We start from the raw sequence: 24,399 nt of genomic DNA, 5'->3' as shown, positions 1-24,399 counted from the left end.
TGTTTTCTGTACTTTTTAGTATTTATGACCTGATCCTGTATGGCGATCATGAATCCTTCCGTCTCCCCAAAGAGGCATCTCCGAGCTAACCAGCTGTTTGACGCAGTTTTGTCAACGAAATCCTGGGCCAGGTCGTAAGGATGCCTGCCATGGAGTGCCTTTCGAGCCCACGATTGCTTAATGGTGTCTATGCCTTTTATATGTTGTGTTGTGTCCATATGATGTGAGTGTAAGTTTAATGGTGTGTTATTTGAGTCTGCTAGAGTTGCTGCTTTATGTAATTGTGATGTTTCTTGTTTTTTGTAGAAAAACTCTCGCAGTGACTGTATTTGTTTGCAGTGAAGGTTAACTAGTAGCCTAGTGGATAAAACCACTGAAAACTGGTGGTATATTGTGGGTTGGCATCTCGCTAACGGCCCGTCACGTGGAGTTTTCCGGGTTGTTTGGACGTTTGTAACATCAAAATAGGGGCCAGTTTCCCATAAAAAGTTTTCACGGGAGGCATCCCTCGGCAGATCAACCACATGTCGCCTAGCTAGTAAATAAACTTGAGCGAATCTCCAGTAAGATGGCGGACATATTGCAGAATAGGCGTCTCAGTACAGAATACCCGTTTTCGTCTAACATATTTAATTACTCTGAGGTAAAAACTGTTTAAACTACATTAAATATAGTTATTTATAAAATAATTTTATTAAATTACAAAAATTATATGATATTATAAATCCGATATTTAAAAAAAATATAAATGATATTTTTATTTTTATTTTAAAATTAATACAGGTGGCGCATGGTGACTTCTGTTTTGTAGGAAAATGTGAAGTATTAGAACTACAATTGACGGAGTGCATTTTCTTTGACGACGACCAAAAGCGATGCGAAACCAAAAACGTGAAATGAATAATTAACGAATGTCCTTCTCCAAAAATCCGGTTATTCGTACGTGTACATGAATGCATTAAGTCTGCAGATTGACGAGTTTCTTCTAAGGTATTATTATTTTTCATGCTAAAACTACTGTATTATATTTATCGAATGTTGCGGTTATTAATATATTTTTTAAGTTTGTACGGGTGGAAAATTATATAAATTGAAATTTTGCCGCTCAGTTCATACCACATACAGTAAACAATGTTGCTGTGGGGAGGTGTAACCCCCAGTGTTGCCAACCTTCTGTGGTGAAAAACCTATAAACACACATGAAATTCCCCTTAAAACTAATAGAGTTTCCTCTAAAAAACTGAAAAAAATTCTTTCTAAACAGCTTTGCTGCTGGTGCAATGCACATAAAAATATATTAGTGTAAATAAACAACTAATTACCTAAAACCAGCATTAATTCTATTCAAAAACAAACGTTTTCTTCCGTTTTTAATGGCCATCATTCGACGGTCATTTATTTATTAAATTCTACACCAGTAGTTTCGTGGAGATGTTATTAATATATTAGTGTTTTGACAATTTGGAGAAATGCGAATTTTTAACTTTAGACATGGACAATACGGGCAAAGTCGAGTGAAAGTGGAATGACAAAGTCGTCCACTCCAGATCTTGTTGTCAGATTCTCCCATGAGAACGGTTGCAAATTGTGTGACTTTCAGAAGCTCCTACCAGTTGTTAAACTCCTCCGACCAACGTGGCAGACTTTTTTTCTCCCAAACTGTTTCCCCCTCCTGCTGATTTCTTGTTAAAGTTAAGGGAAATCTCCCTTAACTTTATGTCGATGTTCGATGTTCTTGGCTAATCTCCATTCTTGAGTTTTTGGGAAAAATCTGCACTGGAGTCAGTCGAGCGATGGGAAGCTGGAGATTTTTTCTCGGTTAATGTTACCTATGGTAGCGAACATGGCGGCTCGTCTCTGAAACAGTGGGGACGCACGTTCTAACCTAACCTAACTTATTCTAATAAATTACCATAATTATTGCTAACCAAATTATTAGAATAGGGGTAATTTATTAGAATAGGTTAGGTTAGGTTAGAACGTGCGTCCCCACTGTTTCAAAGACAAGCCGCCATGTTCACTACCATAGGTAACATTAACCGTTATCTCCCTGCGTCTGGAGAATAATTGTAGTAGTTCTTATTTCTATAAAATTTATATAATTTTTACTAACAGAAAATAAGATCTCTAACACTGCTTTTTATTAAGAAAGAAACATTCCAGGTACTTTATTTGTTCAAAAAGAAAATAGATGATGAGACCAGTTCAGAGGCAAAAGGGGTCTGCTCGACATTTGATCCCTTATGTGCTCTCAATAGCCATTTGTAGTATAATGCATATTTCGGTTTTTCTTTGTAATTTTGTTGGAGAAAATGTATTATTTCATTTTATTTGTTTTGTATATGTAATTTTATTAATGAATGGAATTTTTGCCTGGTCATTTTAAATTTGATATTTCAGTTGTGATTATGTTTTGGCTCTTTTAAAATTTATTAGTCATGATAATTTGATACTTGACAATTTAAAAAGTTTTATAGATTCAAGATAATATTGTTTTTACATATTTATTATGCTAAATATTTGTTAATAATCAATTAAATAATAATAATTAACAAATATATCATAGCAAATATAATTCATAAATATCAATAAGTAATATTTACTGATACTTATGAATTATGAATTATAAATCAAATATTAAATGGAATATTTCTGATTCGTAAATTGCAAAAGAATAACAATAATTTATCAAAATTTACACAGTTTTTAATTCAGCTATTCAATTTATAAATTATGAATATAGAAAAGTCATTAAAAATACTCAATTTTAATTTAGATATGCAAAATGTAAGTGTTGTGAGCAAAGAAAACTGCAAAAAAAAGATTGCTTGAATAGAGGATGAAGTGAAGTAGATTAGAAATTTAAAGGATACTTCAAAAATTATATTTTTTTCAAATAAATGTTTTTCCAAAATCTATCAAAAATATAAATTTTCAAAACAAAAGTATTAAAATTATAGAGAAAGGAAACATTTGAAAATTAGAATGTGGCTACATTCTATACAGTATATAGAACAGTTATTTTGTTTTACATTTTCTGAAGAGGGCTGTTAATTAAAGTAGTGGCCGAAAACATTCGAATACTGAATTTAGATGTTTCTATGCTGGAAATTCTGCACTTAGGTGTTATTCTCTGCATATATAGTTCTAGTTTACGTGTGCAGTTGTTGTTCTTTTTAGATAAAGGAAATAAGGAAAAAATATTCTCATAATAATTCAAACTGTGACTGCTTTTGCTATTGGCCTTATGCACTAAATTAATCTACAATTAATAGATTTAAGTAAATGCAGTATTTAATTTAGCCATTGAAGAGTATCTCATTTGAAAATCATTAAACTCTCATTTTAACAAAGATAATTAAACAACATAATTAATTGTTTCAAAGACAAGGAATTTGCAGAATGAGAGTGGTAATTCTCTCATATTAGATTACTGAGTCACTGAGGGATGCAGGCTGTGTATGCCTGATTTACAGAATTCTCACCACTAAAATGCATTGCAGTGCTTTTTGTTTAAAACTCAACGGAGTCAACTTACAACATTGTTTTCTATATGTGGCACGAATATGAAGAGGTGAGTGAAAGAGAGGGTCAAAAGTTTAATGTACAGAATTTTTTACTTGTACCTTTAACTTTGCTTAATCTTTAAACAGTAGCATTGTGAATTCTAAATATAAGCTTAAAGTTTCATTTTTTATACTTAGGAAAGTTTATCTATTTATTTCAGTAATTTTTTACAAAATGCAAGGAGTAAGAATATACGGTTTGCATTCTAGAACATATAGATGAGGAACAGATTTTTTCAGCAGACACCATTTATATCTTTCTGGAATGTGGATCATTCCTCTATAAGCAAAAAAGAAACTAAAAGGAACCATAGACAGTGTGAAATTTCTCTTTGATATCATTTTAACATCATTCCTGAAACTGTAAGTTCAGAAGTGATCCTCTGAGATATTCTGCTCTAAAGTTTACCTTATGTCTCTTCTCATATGGAAAAAGCACTAATTTTAAACAGATTTATGATAATATTTCATTGTTTTTAAATGTCAGTATCAATGAAAGAAAATGGAAATTGGGAGTATCAAATCAATCAAATATTTTTTAATAGTAATAGGCATAACCTGTTACAAAGGGAGTTATGTTTTCAACAATCAGTTCTTCTCAATTAATCAATACAAATTTTTTAACATAATTATACAAATTATAAATTGTACTTAATGTTGCCACATGAAACATAATGTACATCGCACGGAAATTGGGAGTATAGCCTTAGTCATGGTTTGGAATTTATGTAATAAAATTTAAACTTTCTAGATGGAGCTATATATATTTGAATGTGTTTCTAGACTTTGTAATTAATGTAATTTCAAATGTATGAAAGGAGAAAAAGGAAATGTGATGAACTGAAAACATTATACCAGAAGAAGGTATAGAGAAATCTAAGAGCTCTGGATCTTATCATTGCTCTGTCTCTTGAATAAAATTTCATTATGTACATTTAAAAAATTTTAAGATTATAATTCTTTATTTAAACAATATAAAACAATTTTTATAACCAGAAAATAATATAAAACTTATTTTAATGTCATGATTTTTATAGTATTTAACTTGAAGATTAATTTTTTCTTTGATAATTTCTTCAATATATATAGCATCATCCAAATTATAAAATGTAAAAAGTGTTCTATTTTCGTACATCCTGATTGTGTATTCCTATGGATGTCAAAACTTGACATCCCTTCAATTCTATAATTAGAAAAAAATTATTCAGTCATTGTAAATATTTTCCTGTTAAGATCATTCATTTATTACATAAGTGATTATAAATTTTGTACATCTGATTAAACAAGTTTGTAAAGTTCATTTGCAGATAATGATCATGGTTCAAGTGACTGTATTTTTAAATTAACTTTATGAACTTGTTTAGTGAGATAGTGTACAAAATTTGTAATAAATGAATGATCTTAACAGGAAAATGTTTGTTAATGGACATACTATTATTATGCTAATGAGAAATTATTTTGAGAGATAAGTTTTTAAACACTGCAGTACTGAAAATTTAAAATAAGGTGACAGAAATATGTTTTCTTTAAAATAAGTTAATTTTGAAGGATGTTATGGGTAAAAAATTTTAAATTTGCTTAAAAATATGTTTTTTTTTTTAAATTATAACATTATTCATTATTGAAATTAGTACATTAAATAACTAATTAACACTGTTTATTAAAAAATTAATTTGTTGCCTTATAATTTTCCTGAAGTAAAAATAGAATGTAAATGGATAGTATTCTTTATATTCTATTTGTGCTTCAGGAAGTCTAAGAAAAATTATTTGAAATTCATTATTGAGCAAATTATTTTTAACACAATCTAATGTAACATGCTGTTTACTGTTTTTAATATCTTTTTCAACTTTTAAGTCATAAATATGGCAATGTTATTAGTATAATTTTATTAAAAACTATATATTATGAAGTTATAGACCTCAAAAAAACCAAACAATATTCTTGCTTGGATGTAAAAATGCAGATGTAGAACATCTGTGTGCAATTGCCTCATATGTCAATGCTTATTTTGTAGTCACTGTGGCATTTGCAGGTTTACTTATTTGTTATTTGTCATTTGTCATTAAATGAAACATTTGTATAATGTTAGCTTGTGGGAATTCAGTACATTTTTGCTAATCTATATTAATTATTTTATAGGTCATTCAGATTAGTGTGTATGTAAATGCAAACTTATTAAATGTATAAGAGTATATTTAAATATAATTCAGTTTTCAATGTTTTTAATGTTATAAAAGTGAAAATATTTGCTTAAAAATATAATATGGAACATTTTTCTTGATTTTTGTGTCTAAAATAACAGCTGGAATTTTTATCTACATTTTCTGTAAAATAAGATTATCAAGTTTTTATCAAGTTTTAAATTTAAAGATGGGTAAGAAATAATCATATCAATAATGTCTGATATAGTTTCAAATGACAGATACAGAACTATATGAATTGTTTGCATTTATCAAATTATTCTTGATAATATATACATACTTAGACTGCATTACAGAAATAAATGTTTATGTGTAAGTTGTAACAACAATGTGCCAGACTAATATATTTTAAGTTGTAATTTATGGATAAATTAAATTCTGATAATTTTAAGGAAATCAGCTTTTTATTAATGATTTGTAATCTGTGGAATGAGCTGGATTATTTATACATTAAAATATGATTTTGCATTCTGTTCCTGTTAATATAAGAAATATTCTAGTTCTTCTGACAGTCTTAAGGCATTTAAATGACAAATTTTTGGAAATGTGATTTTAATAAGTAAATATATGATTTAAAGTATGTATTTTTTATTTGCAAAAAATATGTTAACTGTAATGTCAGGATTATCTTGATATACATAATGTTTAAGATTACATATATCAATGGCTTATTATTGTCTAGGAACTAATAGCAGCGAGTCTTTCTAGAACATTTCAAAACTCTCTAAACTACTAGAAAACAGCAAAAAAACAAAATGAATAATTCCACTTCTTAGATAAATTCAGCTCCCAAAGATTAGCCAGCAAAATTCAAAGGCACTTGAATTTTAAAGTTCAAGTTTTTCACTTTAATAAAATATTTTTTTTTATAATTTTGATTTGAATATGTGTTTGTTTTTCACTTATCATTTTGTATACTTTGACCTTTACATGAATAAATCATAAATCAAATTAGAATTGTTTATTTTCATTTATGTTCTTTTTTGAAATTAAAATTTACTGCAGTTTACTATTTATATATTTGTCATGTAATATCATAAACTGGATAGTTCTAAATTCATTCAAATACTATACCATAAAACTCCAGCAGGAAAAAAAAACATTTAATTGCAAACATTTTCAACCTTGCTTATAGGCCATCTTCAGACTGGACGATGGCCTTTTAAACAAGGTTGAAAATGTTTGCTGCCTGAGTTTTATGGTTTGTGGGCTAGTGACTATGTATTTAAGTCTTTGTTTTATTATTTTAACAGTATTTTATTTTGAATTTTTCATTATAGAATGAATATTGCTTGAAAATAAAAATTTGAAAGCCATGGAAGATTTGGACAACTTTGACGTACATCCTCTTTCTCTTTCTGAAATTCTGAAAAAAAATTCTGACTACTTGAATGAAGAAAATGATTCCATCAAGTTTAAAGGAAAAATTTCAAACATATTTTCTTTATCTATGGGACTCAAGAGACAATCTAAGAATAAACTTAAAAAAACAGGTAAATACTAAATATAATTTATGATATGAAAAAAAGTTTATAATGACTTCAAGCATATTTATGATAAAGTTTTTAAAAGTTAAGAATTTTTTAAAAAAATTGTTTAAAAGAATTGTCATCTAGATAGAAATGCATTAAAAATGACAGATTAATTATACAGCTATTTTCAAGGTTAAGTTTTAATTAGAAAATACATTGCCATATAATTTGATACAGAAAAGATTGTTACTAAAAATTGTTTTGAATTCAAATAAATCTTACCCTTGTGTATGTATATATATTCAAGGATGAGATATAATAAACAAGGATAGTATTTTTATATATATATGTAAATACTATCCTTGTTTATTATATTTCATTCTTGAATATATATACATACACAAGTGTAAGATTTATTTTAATTCAAAACAATTAAATTAAATACTATATATTTAATTTATAATGCTAATTATTGTTTTAAAAATAAAAAGACAAGAATATTATAGTAAATTTTAGAATTATGGTAGCTTAGATTTAGAAGATTTATTATAGATGTCATATGAAGGTGATCTTTCAAATAAATATTCTTATTTTCATAAACCAGAACGCAAAAATTTAATGAACATAATAAATATTTTTGGCCTATTTGTAGACAAACATCCATCCATTCAACTTTAAAACTTAGAGTCACATTATATTTTAGAATGTGTAGGTGTTCTATAACAAACATTACAAATCAGATCTTTAGAAGCCTTCGAAATATTCATAGCAGCAAGAAAAGGAGATTTCCTCAATTTTAAGGTTTGTGAGAAATAATCAATCACTTGGCAGTCCTTCTATGATGACTCTGACAATTCTGAAATGGAGACCATAAATAATTGGTATGTTTTTATATTTACAACAACATCAAACAAAACTTTAAATATAAATGTATTTTAAAAAATGCATTTTATTATTGTCAGTAAATTTTATGCAGAAGACACATTTGAAAATTCCTAGTGTTCTAACTTTTGAATTTGCAATGTTTGTTACAGAATGTCTATACATGTTGAAATAGGATGTAAAATCTGTAGGTTGTAACACTGTCCTGATGTTGACCTGCAAATAGGCCAAAAACATTTGTCTTGTTCATTAAATTTTTGTGCTGGTTTATGAAAATAAAGTAGTTTCTTTATTAATTATTTTTTATATTAATTTCAAATCAGTTGTATTCTTATGAGGTGATTTTTACAAGAGATATTTCAATATGTTTTTATTTTAAAATTTTCTGATAAAATAAATTGCAAACAGTTTTGAAAATATTTTCCAATGTTTCAAGTAATTGTCTTGTTTAGACTTAAAGTTAAAATAAAGAGCTTGTAATGGAACACTCAACTTTCTATTAAACTTCTGACTATTTAGTGAATCATTAAAATGAATTAATTGTAAATGTTTATTATTTTAAATTTAACTTAATCCTTTGAACTTAAGTTATTTCTTCTAAATTTTTAAATAAGCACAAAATGTTTAAATTTTAAATTTAACACGAATAGAAATATTACAATTTTGAATATTCTACTCAAGAGCACAATAATAACAATTCAAGTTAAAACTTAACTTAAATCCAATTTTAGAAGTGACATTTTACATATTAAATCTGTTCTGTTGTACTTACATACTTGTATTATTAAGATTATCTTAATTATTAGATCTACTATAATATTTAATAGTTTGCTCTCATATTTACACATTTAAATTTCACATTGATATGATAAAATGAAAAAAAAATTTTAGTTTACACAACTCATGCTTTATTTTCTTATGCAAAAACAAATTATAATTTTTTTTTAGTATAAATTATTACAAGAGTTGTCTATTCTATACATTCAACACATTAAATTATATTGATATCTTTTATTATAAAATTTTATACCATTTATTTTTTGTTATTATTTTGTGTTGTTTTGTTTCACAATTTATTCTGAAATATCCAGTAATTGTTAGAAAATATATAGGAGTCCTGTACAATGCAAGGGATATATTCTGCATTGTAGGAAATCATGTTAGCGAGACATGCATTATCAGAAGATTTTATGGATGTTTAAACCCATGCCTAGAAGTTGAAAGAGAAAATGTACACCTCTTGACAATGAAAACAGAATTTTGTATGAGTACTAGTCATGATTTTTTGTTGAATTATACAAATTTGTTATAGAGGAGCATGTTATACAGGAGTTCACTGTATGTTTGGTCCAAAAGAACTATTTTGTAATTATTAAAATTTATTCTCATATTTTTAAATTATCAGTTGTGAATAGCAAATCAGTACTTTTCTTACAGCCTTTGGTTTAAATTATGTGAATGCTGCAATACCTAATACTATCAGGTCAGTCCATAAGTCCATGCCCATTTTTATGACCTTGAGAAAAATTTTGTTTTGCTGTTAAAAATGTCAGTCTAATGTGATAATTTTTACACTGAAGTGTTAAATTGGATCTCATTCATATAATACTGTTCAGAATTGTGAACATTTCAGTTGTTTATTTTCGTTAAAATGGAAGTAACAGACGAATACAAAAGACATGTTTTATACTTTTTATTTTTAAGTGGTGAGAATGCTACAAATGCAACCAAAAAAATAAATACTGTACATAATCAAATTGTAATTAGTGCAAGGACTGCACAGAAGTGGTTTGAAAGATTTAGAAACAATGATTTTAGTGTGGAGGATAAGGCTCGTACTGGAAGACCCGTTGACTTTGATGATGATGCTCTCTCTGCACTAGTTGAAGCAGAACCATCTTTAACAGTTGATGAAATTGTGGAACGTTTAAATTCATCCCACGGAACTGTTCATAGACACCTACAACAAATCGGAAAAGTTTCAAAGCTAGGAAAATGAATACCACATGAACTGTCAATAGCTAACCGACAACAACTTGTAAACATTTGCATGTTTCTTTTATCCCGTATTGCTTTAGAACCTTTTCTTGGTAGGCTGGTTACTGGAGATGAAAAATGGATCCTCTATAATAATGTGACAAGAAAAAGACAATGGATGGATCGCAACAAGCAGCCAAAACAGACTGCAAAAGGTGGGTTGCATCCAAAAAAAATTCTTTTGTCTGTTTGGTGGGATATGTCAGGTGTAATTCACTTTGAGCTGTTAGAACCTATTCAAACAATTACAGCTCAAATGTATTGTGAGCAATTAGAGCATTTAAATGAAAAATTGAAAAAAAAATCGACCGTCGTTAGTGAACAGAAAGCAGGTTCTCTTGCAGCATAACAATGCCAGACCACACTGCAAAAATAACTGTACAGAATCTTGAAGCTACAACTGGAAATTTTACCTCATCTACCATATTCGCCAGATATTGCTCCCAGTGATTATCATTTTTTTTGCAGTTTGCAGAATTTTTTAAAAGGGAAAACTTTTGAGGATGAGAACAATGTAAAAAAGGCTATTTCTGAATATTTTGATTCAAAACCGAAATCGTTTTACGAAGACGGGATTAAAAAGCTACCATGAAGATGGCAAGAAATTGTACAAAATAATGGTGAATACATTATAGATTGAAATAAAATTTAATTAAAATTTTTTGCTGCTTTTTTTGTAGATAAAAATACTCATGAACTTATGGACTGACCTGATATAATTATATGATATTTAATGCTATGGTATTTCTAGCATTTTCATCTTTGCACATGATCTCCTCTTCATTTATACAGCTATTTAACTGAAGTCACTCTAGCAACATGACTGAAGTTGAATAGTATTTGTCTGTATAAGTTGTTGCCATGCTATACTGAACTAAGTTCATTACAGATTTTGTTTTCAGATATAAACAAGAACATTAAAATCTTAATATTCTATGCTATTTGTTTTAAGAAGTCTGTTTTTACTATAGAATAAACTTTTTTTGAAATGGCTAATGTCTCATTTTTAGATCTAGAGCCAAAATTTCATATTTAAGTTGGGAAAATAAGTATGTCTTTTAATTGTAGAATGATACAGATTTTTAAGATGATACTTTAAAAATTCATGTATTAAATTGAGATTATGAAAGTAAGATTATGTAATTAATTAATTATGGATTAATTATTTATTTTTGAATGGAATGTATTATATTTTCATTTCTGGAGATTGTCTTAAAATATTTTGATTATTGGTAGGATTTATGAAGTTTTACAATTGTGTGTTTTATAGTTACACCGCCATTATTGCAATGGAAGTTAGCTGCAGAAAAAGCATTGCATATGGATGATCCATGGGCTATTTTTCATCTTGACGAATTAGAGACGGAAACTGCAAAACGTTATCGTTACAATGCTTTGAATCAAGATTGGTTGGAGGATGTTATAAAAGTGAAAATTGCCAAAGAGGTTTAAACTTTAATTTATTTGTCATTTCGATATTTTTATTTAAGAAAATATTTGTAAAACATAAACTGATAAGTTGTTTTTTTTTTTTCTGCCCTTCTAATAGCCCTTTGGACATGGTGCCATGAGACAGTGCTATAGATTGTATGTTTTTTTATTTAAAATGTTTATTAGAATGTAATTTATTGATCATAATATAAAGATTAGAATTATTCTGTTTATACTGCATTTATAAATATTTAATAAAAATTAACCAAACAATTTTTACATAATTTTGTGCAGATAACCTGTGGTGATATATAAATGATGTTGGCATATACTCCACAGAAAATTGTAACAACGAAAATAACAATAAAACTTTTGTATTACTCACCATGTAGTAAGTCCAGCACATTTGGGACAGCTGTTGAAAGCAAGATAATTACCAATATGCAGTTTAGAAGTTGCCATCTTGAGCATTAAAATATTGCTTTTGCTTGTTTCAATCCTGTTAATAAATCGTTGCGGATATACATAAACAATCAAGCCCATATATTTATAATAATTATATTAATTTTCAGATTATTTGGACAGAACTGTTTGTTTCAGCATAAGAAAAACTTTCACCATTTATTCATCACTATCATTTAACATTAATGTTACCTATTGTCAATGTTGTTATAAAAGTGATGTGTAAATGTTGTTATAAGTTGTTCTGCCATGTTTATAGGAATACATGATTATTCTTTAAAAAATACTTTTCCTGTAAACATGATTATTTGACATGATCAAACTAAAGTTTTTAACTATTTATATATTTTTTTAAAATTAAAAATTCATCTTTTTGGAATCACTGAATTATTAAGATATAAAATAAGATGTTTTATTATATAAAGATAATTTATCCTGATATTAGTCTGCAAACAAAACAATGACTTCCACAAAAGGAGAAAATCTATTTCTAATTAGTATTTATTAACAAATCATGCAATATGTTAAAAAAATTAAATTTGTTCCTTAATAATTTTCCTGAATTTTATATTAATATATTGGAAGAAATTTTAGTCAAAAATTAACTACAGTATTTTGTTACAAATCAAGTTTATTAAAACAAAAATTGAAAAATGATAAACAGTGTCATTTAAATTACAATAATTTATAAGATTTGCACTTTATTTTCATTTTAGACTAGTTTATTAACATCTGCTCTCAAACCAAGTGTGTGAAATGTAATTATCAGAGGTTCAGAAAGAGTTAAAATATTTCAAAAAGAATTTTATTAATATAAAAGTATTAGGAATTTTCTCAAATTTATATTTTCTCTAACACTACATTTTTAAAGTAATGAAATGTTTTAAAATTTAAATATGCCAATTGACACTGTACTAGGGGCTCAGTCCAATCTACTTTATTGCATTTGTGATAACTCATTACACGTTGCTGTTACAATAACATTAAGCAACATTAATATCAAATGATAATGGTGAATTGATAAAGGAATTTTTCTTGTGCTGAAACTGTGTCACATTATAGTTTGCTAATATCTTTTGCTAGCAAAATAATTCAAATTTATGTATAATATGTTTCATTTAAAATGCATGATGTTAATAATTTTTTAAATTTATATATATAAAATTTTTGAGGTGGAGTGTTAGTAAAGACACTATGTGGTTTATCGAATTGAATTTTTTTTTCTCAAAATTTGATTGGTAGATTCTGTAATCAAAGTCTACCAATCAGATTTAATGACGCCATTTTACATAATATGAAGTGAGGAAATTAAAAATGTAATAAAAATCAGGAGTCTATGATTTCAATTTAGAGATATAGTGGGGTCAAAGTGACAATGTCCAAGTTACTAGCATGAGCTTGTGCAATCATTTCTATTCTTTTTTTATGCCAGTGACAACAACACTGTCATGGTACTGGCAAGTGATCATTACAGATGGCCCCTAAAACAATATTATTGACTTGCTAGTGCTAGTGCTTCAATTCAATTCTCAGTTTGTTTGGACAGAAAATGAACTGTGCCTAATAAAAATTAATATAAACTTTATATAGTCTTAGTACAAATTGTTAAGTTAGTTTGTTAAGTTTGTTTAAACCATATATATTGCGCATAATAGTTTTGAGAAATAATCAGACTATAAGTGACAAAAGATGACATATATAATATAAACTTGTAAAAAGTTTTCAGTTATAATTGATTAGAATAGCTGTAATTTGTAAAATTTTAAATTAGCATTAAACACACTTGATATGGTGACAGTTTGTTGAATAAATGATATTTGTTGGATAGACTGTAGATTCAAATCTTATTTCAAGTATGGATATTATTTATAAAACCTCACTATAACTGCAAATAGTGTATGATATTGTGAAATAATAAAACTTAAAAAGCTAGCGAGATAAAATGAAGCATTGTTTGTACTTGAACAAAAAACAGATAAATCATTTGACTGGCCATGTAATATATAAGGATGAGACTGATTTTTCTTAAAGCCTATTATAATAGTGCTTACATAACTTAGTATGAGTTGTTATTTGATTGATCTTGGATTCAACATCTATGATGCAGTTTCATTTTTTGCATTCGAAACAATCGTGAAATAATGGAATTTGATGAGTCTTGAGCCTGTTGCAAATGGAACACATGAATATTAAGCAGTGTTAAATTTAGCTTGAAACTTAGTAAAAGTTTCATCAGGTCTGTTACTGTGAGTTAGTTTTGAAAAACTTCAGAAAAAAAATATCTGTAAAACCATAGTTTTCAAATAGTTGAAAGCATACAAAGAGTCATAATGGATGTACTGATTTCACAGAAGAAAATTTCCAAAAGTGGTTTCAGAAGCAGCAGGATTAGAGCCAGTGTGTTTCTTCTGAATGAGACTAATTTGAATGAGATAGGATTAACACCTAATAATTTTTATAATAAAATTCTCTTTAACAATAGTTTCATCACTTTCATAACAGACTTCTATAACCTATTTTGAGTTAAATAAAGAAATCTTTGTTTAGATAAAATATTTACAATATTTGAATATCAGAAATTTAAAATTGGCACATTGGTTAATTAACTTTGACAAGTTATTTAACATAAAAAATGGTTTTATTGAGGCAGCATGTTAGTGAAGCTTCTTCTATGTGGCTTACAGAATTGTGTTTGTTATCGAAATCTGTCTGCTTGAATATGATTAAACTTTACCACTTTCTATTACTTGAAATGAGGAATTCAAAAATGTAATAAAAAATGGAAGTCCATGACTTTGTTTTTAGCCCGCTCCACTATAATAGTGAAGTGCTAATGTTAGGATTTTTGTGTATCTGTGAGATGTGCATGTGTCAGCTCTGTTCAATTCATTTATTGTGCATGTCTATGTGCATGTATAACAACTACTTGATTTCAACAAGAATTTATAAAATTTAAACAAAATTAATATTTGATTTGCTTTTGTGGAGCTTGCTATTAGAGCAGCTTCACCAAGCTTGTTTGGATATAAGGTAATAGCACAAGTGTGAGAAAAAGCAGCATTACATGAATTGCACAACTATTGTGCGATACTTTATGGTTGCTAGCATGCCTTTTATGGGATTAAAAAATTGAGTTCATTCTCAAAATTTAATGGGCCAATTTTGATAAAACTGATATTTTCCATTAATTGCGATGAGGAATCCAAAAATGTAATAAGGGTCCAATTAAATGTAAAAAATAAAAGTCTATGACTTTGTTTTCGATATACAGAGATATTAAAGTGACAATGTCTGTGCTTTGACGCCTAATGGAATTTAGGCCTAGGGGTCAAAAATAAAAACAGCATGCACGTAACAGAAAATAAGTGTAAAAAACAAACAAAATATAAGAACAAAGCAATCAATGGTGATTGTTTTGTTTTTGGATCATCTCTTTGTACCTGGCCAGTGCAAGGCTTGTGTCTCCCATGGCCAGCAGGTACAAGATTATCCTCTTTTGTAGCAGAAAGTGCAAAGTTTACCTTCCATGTCCTTCAGGTAGAAGGATTGCCTCTTCTATGGCCTAACAGTTGCAAGGATTGCTTCTTCTTTTCTTGCTCTGCCTCAATTCTATCATCATTCAACAAATTCATGTGATATCCTAGTTTTAATTTAATATTTTGATTTTCATAAAATTATTACAAATTTTGAAAAATTAACTACAGGTACTTCTCACTTTATGACCTATCTGCTTAACAATTACTTGCACTTACGACCAGTCGAGTTTCGACCTGCAGTTTGGGGAATCCCCTTTCTCAGCCTGAGAGTCGATCAGTGGTGATTGGTGACATGCGAACTGAGCATACTATAGACTTACTATATACTTTTTTAGTCAGTTTGATGCAATTCAAACAATAGTGGGCCTTGCCAATGCGCTTAATTTAGATGTTGAAGTGGAAGACATTGCTGAATTAGTGGATTATGCCGATGGAGAGCTAAAAATGAGGATTTAATAGAGTTAAAAGCAATGCAGCATTCGGAAGAGGAAAGAACTGAAGAAGTGAAAAAGAAATTCAAGGTACATGGGTTAGCTGGTGTGTTCTCCAAAATTAATGCAGCTATGTTGGAACTTGAGGCTATGGATCCAAATACTGAATGTTTTAGTAAAGTTGAACGTGGGATGAGTGAACTTTTGATGTGCTACAGAGAAATTTATCAAGAAAAAATGATTACAGTGAAAACCACAGTTAAGAGTTTCTTTTCGACTGTAGTATCCAAGACCTCCACCCTTGAAGGTACAGCTTGTATTTCATCATCGTCATCTCCCTTACCTGGACCCTCTGCAATAAACAAATAAAATAAACAAATGATAATATGTACATATGCATGTATTTTATGAACAAATGATAATATGTACCAAATAAACAAATGATAATATGTACATATGCATGTATTTTATGAATAAATTTGAAGTTTGTTGCATAATTTTTATAATTTTACAACAATCCTATATTCCCGGTGCAAGCTCCTCGCTTAACGACGTAGTTGTTGGAACAGAACTCGGTCATAAAAGTGAGGAGTACCTGTATTTGGAAATTAGATTTTTGACAATAATTGAAACAAATTATATCAAACTTATAAATATGAAAAAATTTTTTACTTTTAAAGGAAAAAATTACCAACATTTGGACACCACAGTTGGGAAAATGCTGCTAATTTTGTTGCAAAATGTTACATGGAAAATGTTAATAGAGATATATATTTTGAAGACGTTAAGCTTCAGATGGATGCTAAACTGTGGGGAGAAGAATATAATCGACATAATCCACCCAAGAAAGTAATTAAAACTTGAATAATTTTTATAATTAGTGTTATGTAAAGAATCATTTTATAAACAGTAGTTAAATTTTTTTAGATAGTCTTGATTTTAATTTGATATTAATAAATGTTTATATTTTAGGTAGATATATTTCAAATGTGTGTAATTGAATTTGTGGATAGACCAGGAAAACCTTTATATCACTTAGAAAGATATATTGATGGCAAATATATAAAGTATAATTCAAATTCTGGGTATATTAGCTGTGAAAATCTTCGTTTAACTCCGCAGGTAAGGAAAATCATTTCATTTTGAAGATTGGATTTAATAATTGATTTTAAAAAGTGGGAAAACTGGTATTAAAATTAGTTTTATCTAGCAAATTTAAATACAATCAATAGTAGTACACTTTTTAAAGTAGTTTTACCCTTGTACAAGGCTGAAAAATACTTGTAAATGGATCTTCTCTGTAAATATTAAATTGAGAACTGTCAATATCTGTGAATTACTATGTAAGATAGTTTTGATTTCATATAATAATTATATCACCGAATCACACAACTTCACTCCTAAATATGTGAGGACTTGGAGAGAGAGGATTATATTTTATTTTAAAAGTAATGTACAGTGCTCTATGATTAGATAAAGAAAAATAATGTCTATTGTGAGAGATCTATTATCTATTATAAAATCTATTCTCATGTTTACTCTAACAAAATTATGAGAGATATTCTCAAAGATAAAAATAAAAGATGATTATATCTTTAAAAATATTAACTTGATGACAAATAAAATTTGAATTTTCTTAATACATGTTATGTTCCTCTGATAAAAAAAAACAACTAAACATAAGCAAAATTATTCCTTCTTTGTAGATCTTCTCTGTCTAACTTTACATAAAATTATTTTTAAGTCTCTCTGATATACATTTTGTAAAAGTTTGTTCCTGTGATATGAAAAGGCTATACTAAGAAGACTTCAAATTATCTTTGTTCTCAAATTATATATATTATATTTTAAGGTAAATTTCCATTCTGTAGTTTTTATTGTTGTAAAACATTAAAAGATTCTTGTATTAAAGTAAAAAAAATTGATAATTTTAGTCTAAAAATGTAATTTATATAAAAGTTTGAGTATAATTCAGTTATTTCTAAATTAGATAGTGAATGAATGTCTGACGTCTTCCAGCTTTAGATCCTGAACAAATTTGAAAGTAGAAACAATGAATTTATTGAGCAAATCTAACTGAAATTATACCTAAGTAGTTGAAAGATGCTGGATCAATTTCTATGACTTTACTTTAATATTCACACTTTGTAATTTATTTAATCTAGAACCTTAAACTGTAGACTTGGTTTTTATAGTAATGTTTGTTCACTGTGGTTCAGTGACTAGCTGAAGTTAGTACATTCTCCCTTCCCGTCTTTATCTTCAAACCATACAATGGTATAGATGGAACAGAACTGGATGGAGGATCATGGAAGTTATTCTATGCCTTTTCTGGGACAAAGAGGATTCCAATTCCAATTTCTAAAGTTTTATTCATAATTTAGAAGTTAAGTTAAAATGAATTATAAAATAAACTAAGCATTTTAAATCTTAATTTAGGCATTCAGTCACTTTACATTTGAACGATCTGGTCATCAGTTAATGGTTGTGGACATTCAGGGCGTCGGCGATCTCTACACAGATCCTCAGATTCACACCGCTTCAGGACGGAATTATGGAGATGGAAATCTCGGAGTGAAGGGAATGGCTCTGTTTTTTCATTCTCATCTCTGTAATAAGATTTGCGAAAGTCTAGGACTAACTCCTTTTGATTTAGCTCCCACTGAATTATCTGAACATAACAGAATTGCACAGTTACAGGTATTTTTTTATAATTAATAAACTTGAATATTTTAAAACTTTAATTACATAAATTCATTTTTCTAAGTTAAGATTTGTTAGTACATTAAAATATATGATGTATGCATTTTGATATTTGTAATTATACTAAATGCTAAGGTTACATCCTACGTGGCAGCATCCAGCGACCGCGGGCGGAAAGAATCTTTGTATATGCTTCCAACTCGTGGACGACGTCTGTCCAGAGTGGATGCATGTTGTTTACAAGATGGTGGCGAGATGATTTTATCAAATGCTATTATGGAAAATATGACAAGCATTAAAACGATAAATTTGACAGGTAATTGTTATCACTAACTAGATATATAACAAATATAAAGAATCTTTATAGAATAATAAGTTAAAAAAAGTTTTATTTTTAAAACGTTACATTTATACAAAATTAGAAATTATTAAATTACGTAAAAGATTATTAATTAAAGTACATACAACATATATACACAATTTATTTGTCATTCTGTTTTAAAATCAGCCATTTTCTTCTTTCGAAGTGTGAGCAGTGGAAGCGGCGATTAAACTTGCTTGGTAGCTGCTTCCTGCAAGTGCATGTAAAAGTGTCATCTGGTGGTTGCTGCATGCTAAATCTGGTTACTCCGGACACGCACATGTGCTTGAATCAGTTTGACCGCTCTGCTTGAAAGTTCACGTTTGTGATCGTTTGACACTGCCATGTAGGACATAGCCTAACAGTTACAGAAATTATTTTAAAAATATTTTATTTGAACCTTTAGTCTATTTTTTCATTTGAAGGTCATTTTTAATGTGATCTGATGAAATGAAAATTCTCAATATCTTTTATATAGTACTAAAAATAAGTTTTCTAGTGTCTGAAGTTGTATATTTTTTCAATGTTAATGGAGTCATGTTTGACAAAGAATAGAAATTATATTGATTATAAATATATCTTACATAGTACTTCTGAATTACAGGACCTTCCAAAAGAAATAATTACAATAATTTAAAATGCTAATATGTTAATTATTATCTGAGAGTATTGTAATGTACATCAAAGCAGTGGAAAACTATTCAAGTTTTACATTTGTCCACTACAATTTCTCAATGTATGCACCTTGTATTGCATGACACACATCTGACAGATACACAAATTCTTCCTATGCCCACTATGACATATCTGTCGTCACTCTTCTCACAGCTATCCCAATACTATGGCTCCTCAGATTTCTCGTACTGCACAACAATGAGTAATTCTGACTTCATAAACTGCAGAATGTAAAATACCTTGTGTGTTGCAGTGTCATCTTTTTCATTTACAGTGCTTCTTTGAGGTGGTAGGCAATGAGATGTTTGAATGTGGATGGGAGATTAACTCAGATAGTTACTCTATTAATTACATAAATTTAGTTTCTGCTAATACCTTTCTTTTGTAAATAATAATTACCATTACCACGACAATAATTAGATTGACAAATGAGTAATAGAATGTCTATTATTGCTAAAATGTGTTTTGTGGGTAGGTTTCCCTGATGTGTTTGTCAGATTACTTTATTTAATAGCAAAGTATTCTTTGAGAGAATGGTGTTTCCATGGGTTTTCATTGTTAGCTTCCTTGATGGAATTTTTATGCATCAATTAAAAGGAAGAATTTTTTTTAGACAATTTCAATACTTTTACCTTATTTTAGTATAGATACAAACTATGCAAGCAATAACTGTGCAAAAATTGTAACATAGCAAAATGGTTTTTTCATCTAGCATAAAATTTTATTAGAAGAAATGTCTGTTAATTAGTCATCATCAGGTTCTACTTTAATGTAGAAAGACACTTGAGGTTCTAGAATTTGTCATTAGCACATATGGCTCCAAAATTATAAAATTTTAAATTGGAATTGTATGATTAATTGAATTATATGAAAGTATTTGCTTTGATAGTAAAATGTTTAATTTTACTATCAAAACAAATACTTTCAAATAATTCAATTAATCATAGTAATGAAATTTAGAATAGTAATGAATAATGAAAGTAATATAGTAACTCTCATAGTAATGAAATTTACTCACTACTATGAGAGTCCTAAATTCAAATATGATTAGGAATTACTTGTCTTTTTGTCAAATATTTCAGATTTTCCTCATTGAAGAATGAGGAAAACATCCCAAACCATAATTTTGTTGCAGGCACTATGAAAAAATGGAATCTTATGGAGCTTTTGCCACTGTGTAAAGGCTTTGAAGACAGTAAGGTTGCATTTAAAAGCAAGACTCAAATTGTTGTGGTTCACAACCTCTTTATTTCGATACTTATTCTATACCTATACAGGACCACGGATTCAACAAAAAAAAATGGCACTGTGTAATTGACAGTATTGAGGTACTGGTATTGTGATCACATAATATGTGTGTGTTCTCTTTTGTCGAAACAACCAATTGTTCTCTTGGATAGAAGTTTATCTTGGTGGCCCATATTCCAACTCGCACCTGTTGTTGAGATTCCAGATATGCTGCCATTGGGCAGCATATCTGGAATCTCAACAACAATTATGTGCCAGTTGGAATACTAGATCGTATTCCAACTGGCACATAATAACAATTATAGCTGATCATAATAATTTGTTAATATGCAAAATTTTGAGTTTGTGATTAAATACTATAAAAGTAAATTGGTGAGGTATTATAATATTGTTAATTAAATTTGAAAGTTTGTTTTTTTTATAGAATTTAAAATTTTAATAAATAGAAGTTGTGTCAATTTTCCTATAACAAAATAATGTTGGGGAGGTTGTAAGAATTTTGGAAAAAGTGCACTTTAAGAGATTTTTTTGTATGTTGGAATCAGTGGCATAGCGAACATAACTGGTGCCTGGGGCATAACTGATGCCTGACACTTTATTGGCACCCCCTCCCCCCTCCAGAAACACATATAGTTTGTCTTGGAGACCATTTGGGCACCACTTGCAGAGGGGCGCCTGGTGCATGATACACCTCCTTGCACCCCCCTCGCTGCACCACTGGTTGGAATCTGAGTTTCCAGAAATAGACATCGACAAGAGAATATTGTCAGATGTTAAGTTTGCTATTTATCTTGGTTTGCAACCCATAGGGATTATGGATAAGTGATTACACAACTGTTCAAGCATGACCTGATGTTATATAATTTTCCATTGGGATTTGCGGGGTGGCTGTGGCCATCTGCCCAACGCTGCAAGCACCCAAGCAAAGCAAGGCATACACAACACCTCTGGCGGAGCAGTAACCTCGCAGAGCAGCACCTTTTAACCCTTTAGTAACTTGCACAACCCGATTTTGGGGGCTATATCTCAGCACCACCTAGTTTGTATTTCAACTTACATCTGTTGTTGAGATTTTGGATGAGCTGCCATTGGAGCTACCAAGGTAAACTACTACCATATTTTAGTATTTCAAATTTGTTGTTAAAAGATGTTATGGAGAATTTTATCTACTATAAACTTTAATGGTAACCATGTCTGTATATGTAGTATTTTTATCATCTTTTTCATTATGACAAAACATAAGATTTAATCCTTCAATAAGTATGTGTTTTCTTTTTTTTATTTTTCAGAAATCTTGTACAACTGTAGTACGTGGAAAAGAAGAATTATGTTTGTCTCCCTCTGAATACGAACGTTCTCATTTGATTGAGATGTTTCGAACTAGAACTTACTCATCAAATAGTATAACTCCACCTTCATCAGAATCAAAAAATTTTAATCGTAATTTAAGTAATGATAGTGGAAATCCTAATTCTCCCTTTGATATGGAAAGTTTAGAAAATGGAAAGTTTCCAATTGTTTTAAATGAAGATGATTCGGGAATTGGATCTCATAGGAAAGAAAGTTCATGTCATGAAAATGGATCTACATCAGATGTAAATTTAATGTTCAAGATAAAATATTTTTGAAAAGTATAATCTGTTTATTAACAAAAGTTATTTTTTCACAGTACATAGATGTAGATTTTAAAGAATTGGTTATGCGTAAATCTCGACCTTCATGCGTTCATCATGAAATGCAATTACGAAGAGATTTGTCTACGAATGGAAAAAGATGTTTTGAATATTCTGTTTTAGGACAAGTAAAATTTTCTATAATCTTATTTTGATATAGAAAATTAAAATATTTTTGTTTTTGTGATATATTTACGTTTTTTGTAGATTCACTTAGAACTTAGTAAATATCACGCTCTTGGACGTTTTATTCCTGAAGATGAAGAGTTGTATGATCATGAAGCTGCACTATATCACTTAGAACATGCTGCTAATTGTGGAAATATAGAGGCTCTTGTGACAATGGCTCATATTTACTTGCAGCTTCCTCATAATCTTCTTACTGAAATATCGGTTCCGGTAGGTTAAAATTACATATTTATTTTATATCAGCTGAAATATATTTATTTTTAACTGCTTTTGTAGATAGTTGTGTAAATCACAATCTAAACTTGATAAAATTAATTGTTTCAGTGTGTAGTAGATATTTGGTGGAAAATTTGAACAAATCAACATTTGCTTTTCATATTTGAGAACTTATGAATACTTTCAATTAATTAGTCATATAATATATGCAGTACCACATATATTTAAATCTAAAAACACATCCCAATTTCTGAAATGTGAAACCAAAAGATTATTTAATTGGAAAATATTACATTTGTGTTACAATTCTGCATTTAATAACAATGCCAAAATATTTTTTTATAGAATAATAAGGAAGACTTTGAAAAGGGTATGAATTGGATGAAAGAAGCAGCTTGTGCTGGAGATCGTTCTGCCATGATATATTTAGCACGTGCATTTGATATAGGAACTTTTAATGGAATGGAGTGGTAAATTACTTAACTAATTTACATAGTATTTATATTCAGTGTTATTTTATGGTTATATTTTTATTTTAAAAAGGAAATTATCCTGGAAGGAAGCCATAAATTGGTATGAAAAAGCCGTAACCATGGAAGAGGATGATGAAGGGGGACATTACGATGACTGCATTCACGATCCACGCTATCTTTTAATTGCTCGACAAGCTGAGATGTACAGGGTGGGAGGTCATGGCCTCGAAAGAGATCTTCAAAAATCAGGTAATTAACATTCCTTTAGTAACAAGATCATTTGTGGCCTTGTCATTTATTATATTTTTAATTTAGGTGAACTTTATAGTTTTGCTGCCGAATGTGCCACCGAAGCCATGAAAGGGAAATTAGCAAATAAGTATTACATGCTGGCTGAAGAAGTTTGGAGTGAAATGGAGGAATGAATTTACATAACTAGTCTTATAAAGTGATATTGTTATAATTGTTATATATATAATACTTTTTATAAAAATATATTTACAAATTTTATATAATGAAAACATCTTTGAAAATGAAACTGTTGTAGGGCCAATGCATATGGGATTGATATGCTGTATTTTCATAACGTGCTAATAGTATAGAATTGTTTTAAAATGTAGATACTCTTGCTTATTTTGAAAAATATAACATTTACATTGATAATTTTAGCCTGTCCTTATATATCCAATGACTCCATAGAATTGTCAAGCAAAATAAGGATGTTAAATCAGTTAAGAAGTCAACATTTTAAGAGAGATAGAAGGTTTTTTGAGATTCAAAAGATGTTTCTCTCTATTAAAATGTTGACTCCTTAGTTAAACACACTGATCATGAGAATAT

General features: G+C 28.8%; 1 protein-coding gene and 1 long non-coding RNA gene across 2 annotated transcripts in view; both read left to right on the top strand.

Annotated features, from left to right (window-relative positions):
* The window catches only part of LOC136970888 (uncharacterized), a 169,326-nt gene that overhangs the window by 142,801 nt on the left and 2,126 nt on the right, over positions 1–24,399 (top strand). The window lies entirely within an intron of this gene.
* Positions 838–24,340, top strand: LOC136970886 (eukaryotic elongation factor 2 kinase-like). The gene is made up of 13 exons (XM_067265389.1): positions 838–990; positions 7,051–7,263; positions 11,432–11,607; positions 11,711–11,748; positions 16,702–16,870; positions 16,994–17,143; positions 18,461–18,721; positions 22,298–22,603; positions 22,678–22,809; positions 22,889–23,080; positions 23,432–23,556; positions 23,630–23,808; positions 23,875–24,340. Exons 2-13 carry the CDS (start codon positions 7,086–7,088, stop codon positions 23,982–23,984), a joined length of 2,016 nt encoding a protein of 671 aa, XP_067121490.1. The 5' UTR covers positions 838–990; positions 7,051–7,085; the 3' UTR covers positions 23,985–24,340.

Source organism: Centruroides vittatus, unplaced genomic scaffold (genome assembly GCF_030686945.1).
Source record: "Centruroides vittatus isolate TY-2023 unplaced genomic scaffold, ASM3068694v2 contig_221, whole genome shotgun sequence".
NCBI classification, from domain to species: domain Eukaryota; kingdom Metazoa; phylum Arthropoda; class Arachnida; order Scorpiones; family Buthidae; genus Centruroides; species Centruroides vittatus.
The sequence above is the reverse complement of the archived record's forward strand: the minus strand, read 5'-3'. Positions and strand labels throughout refer to the sequence as shown.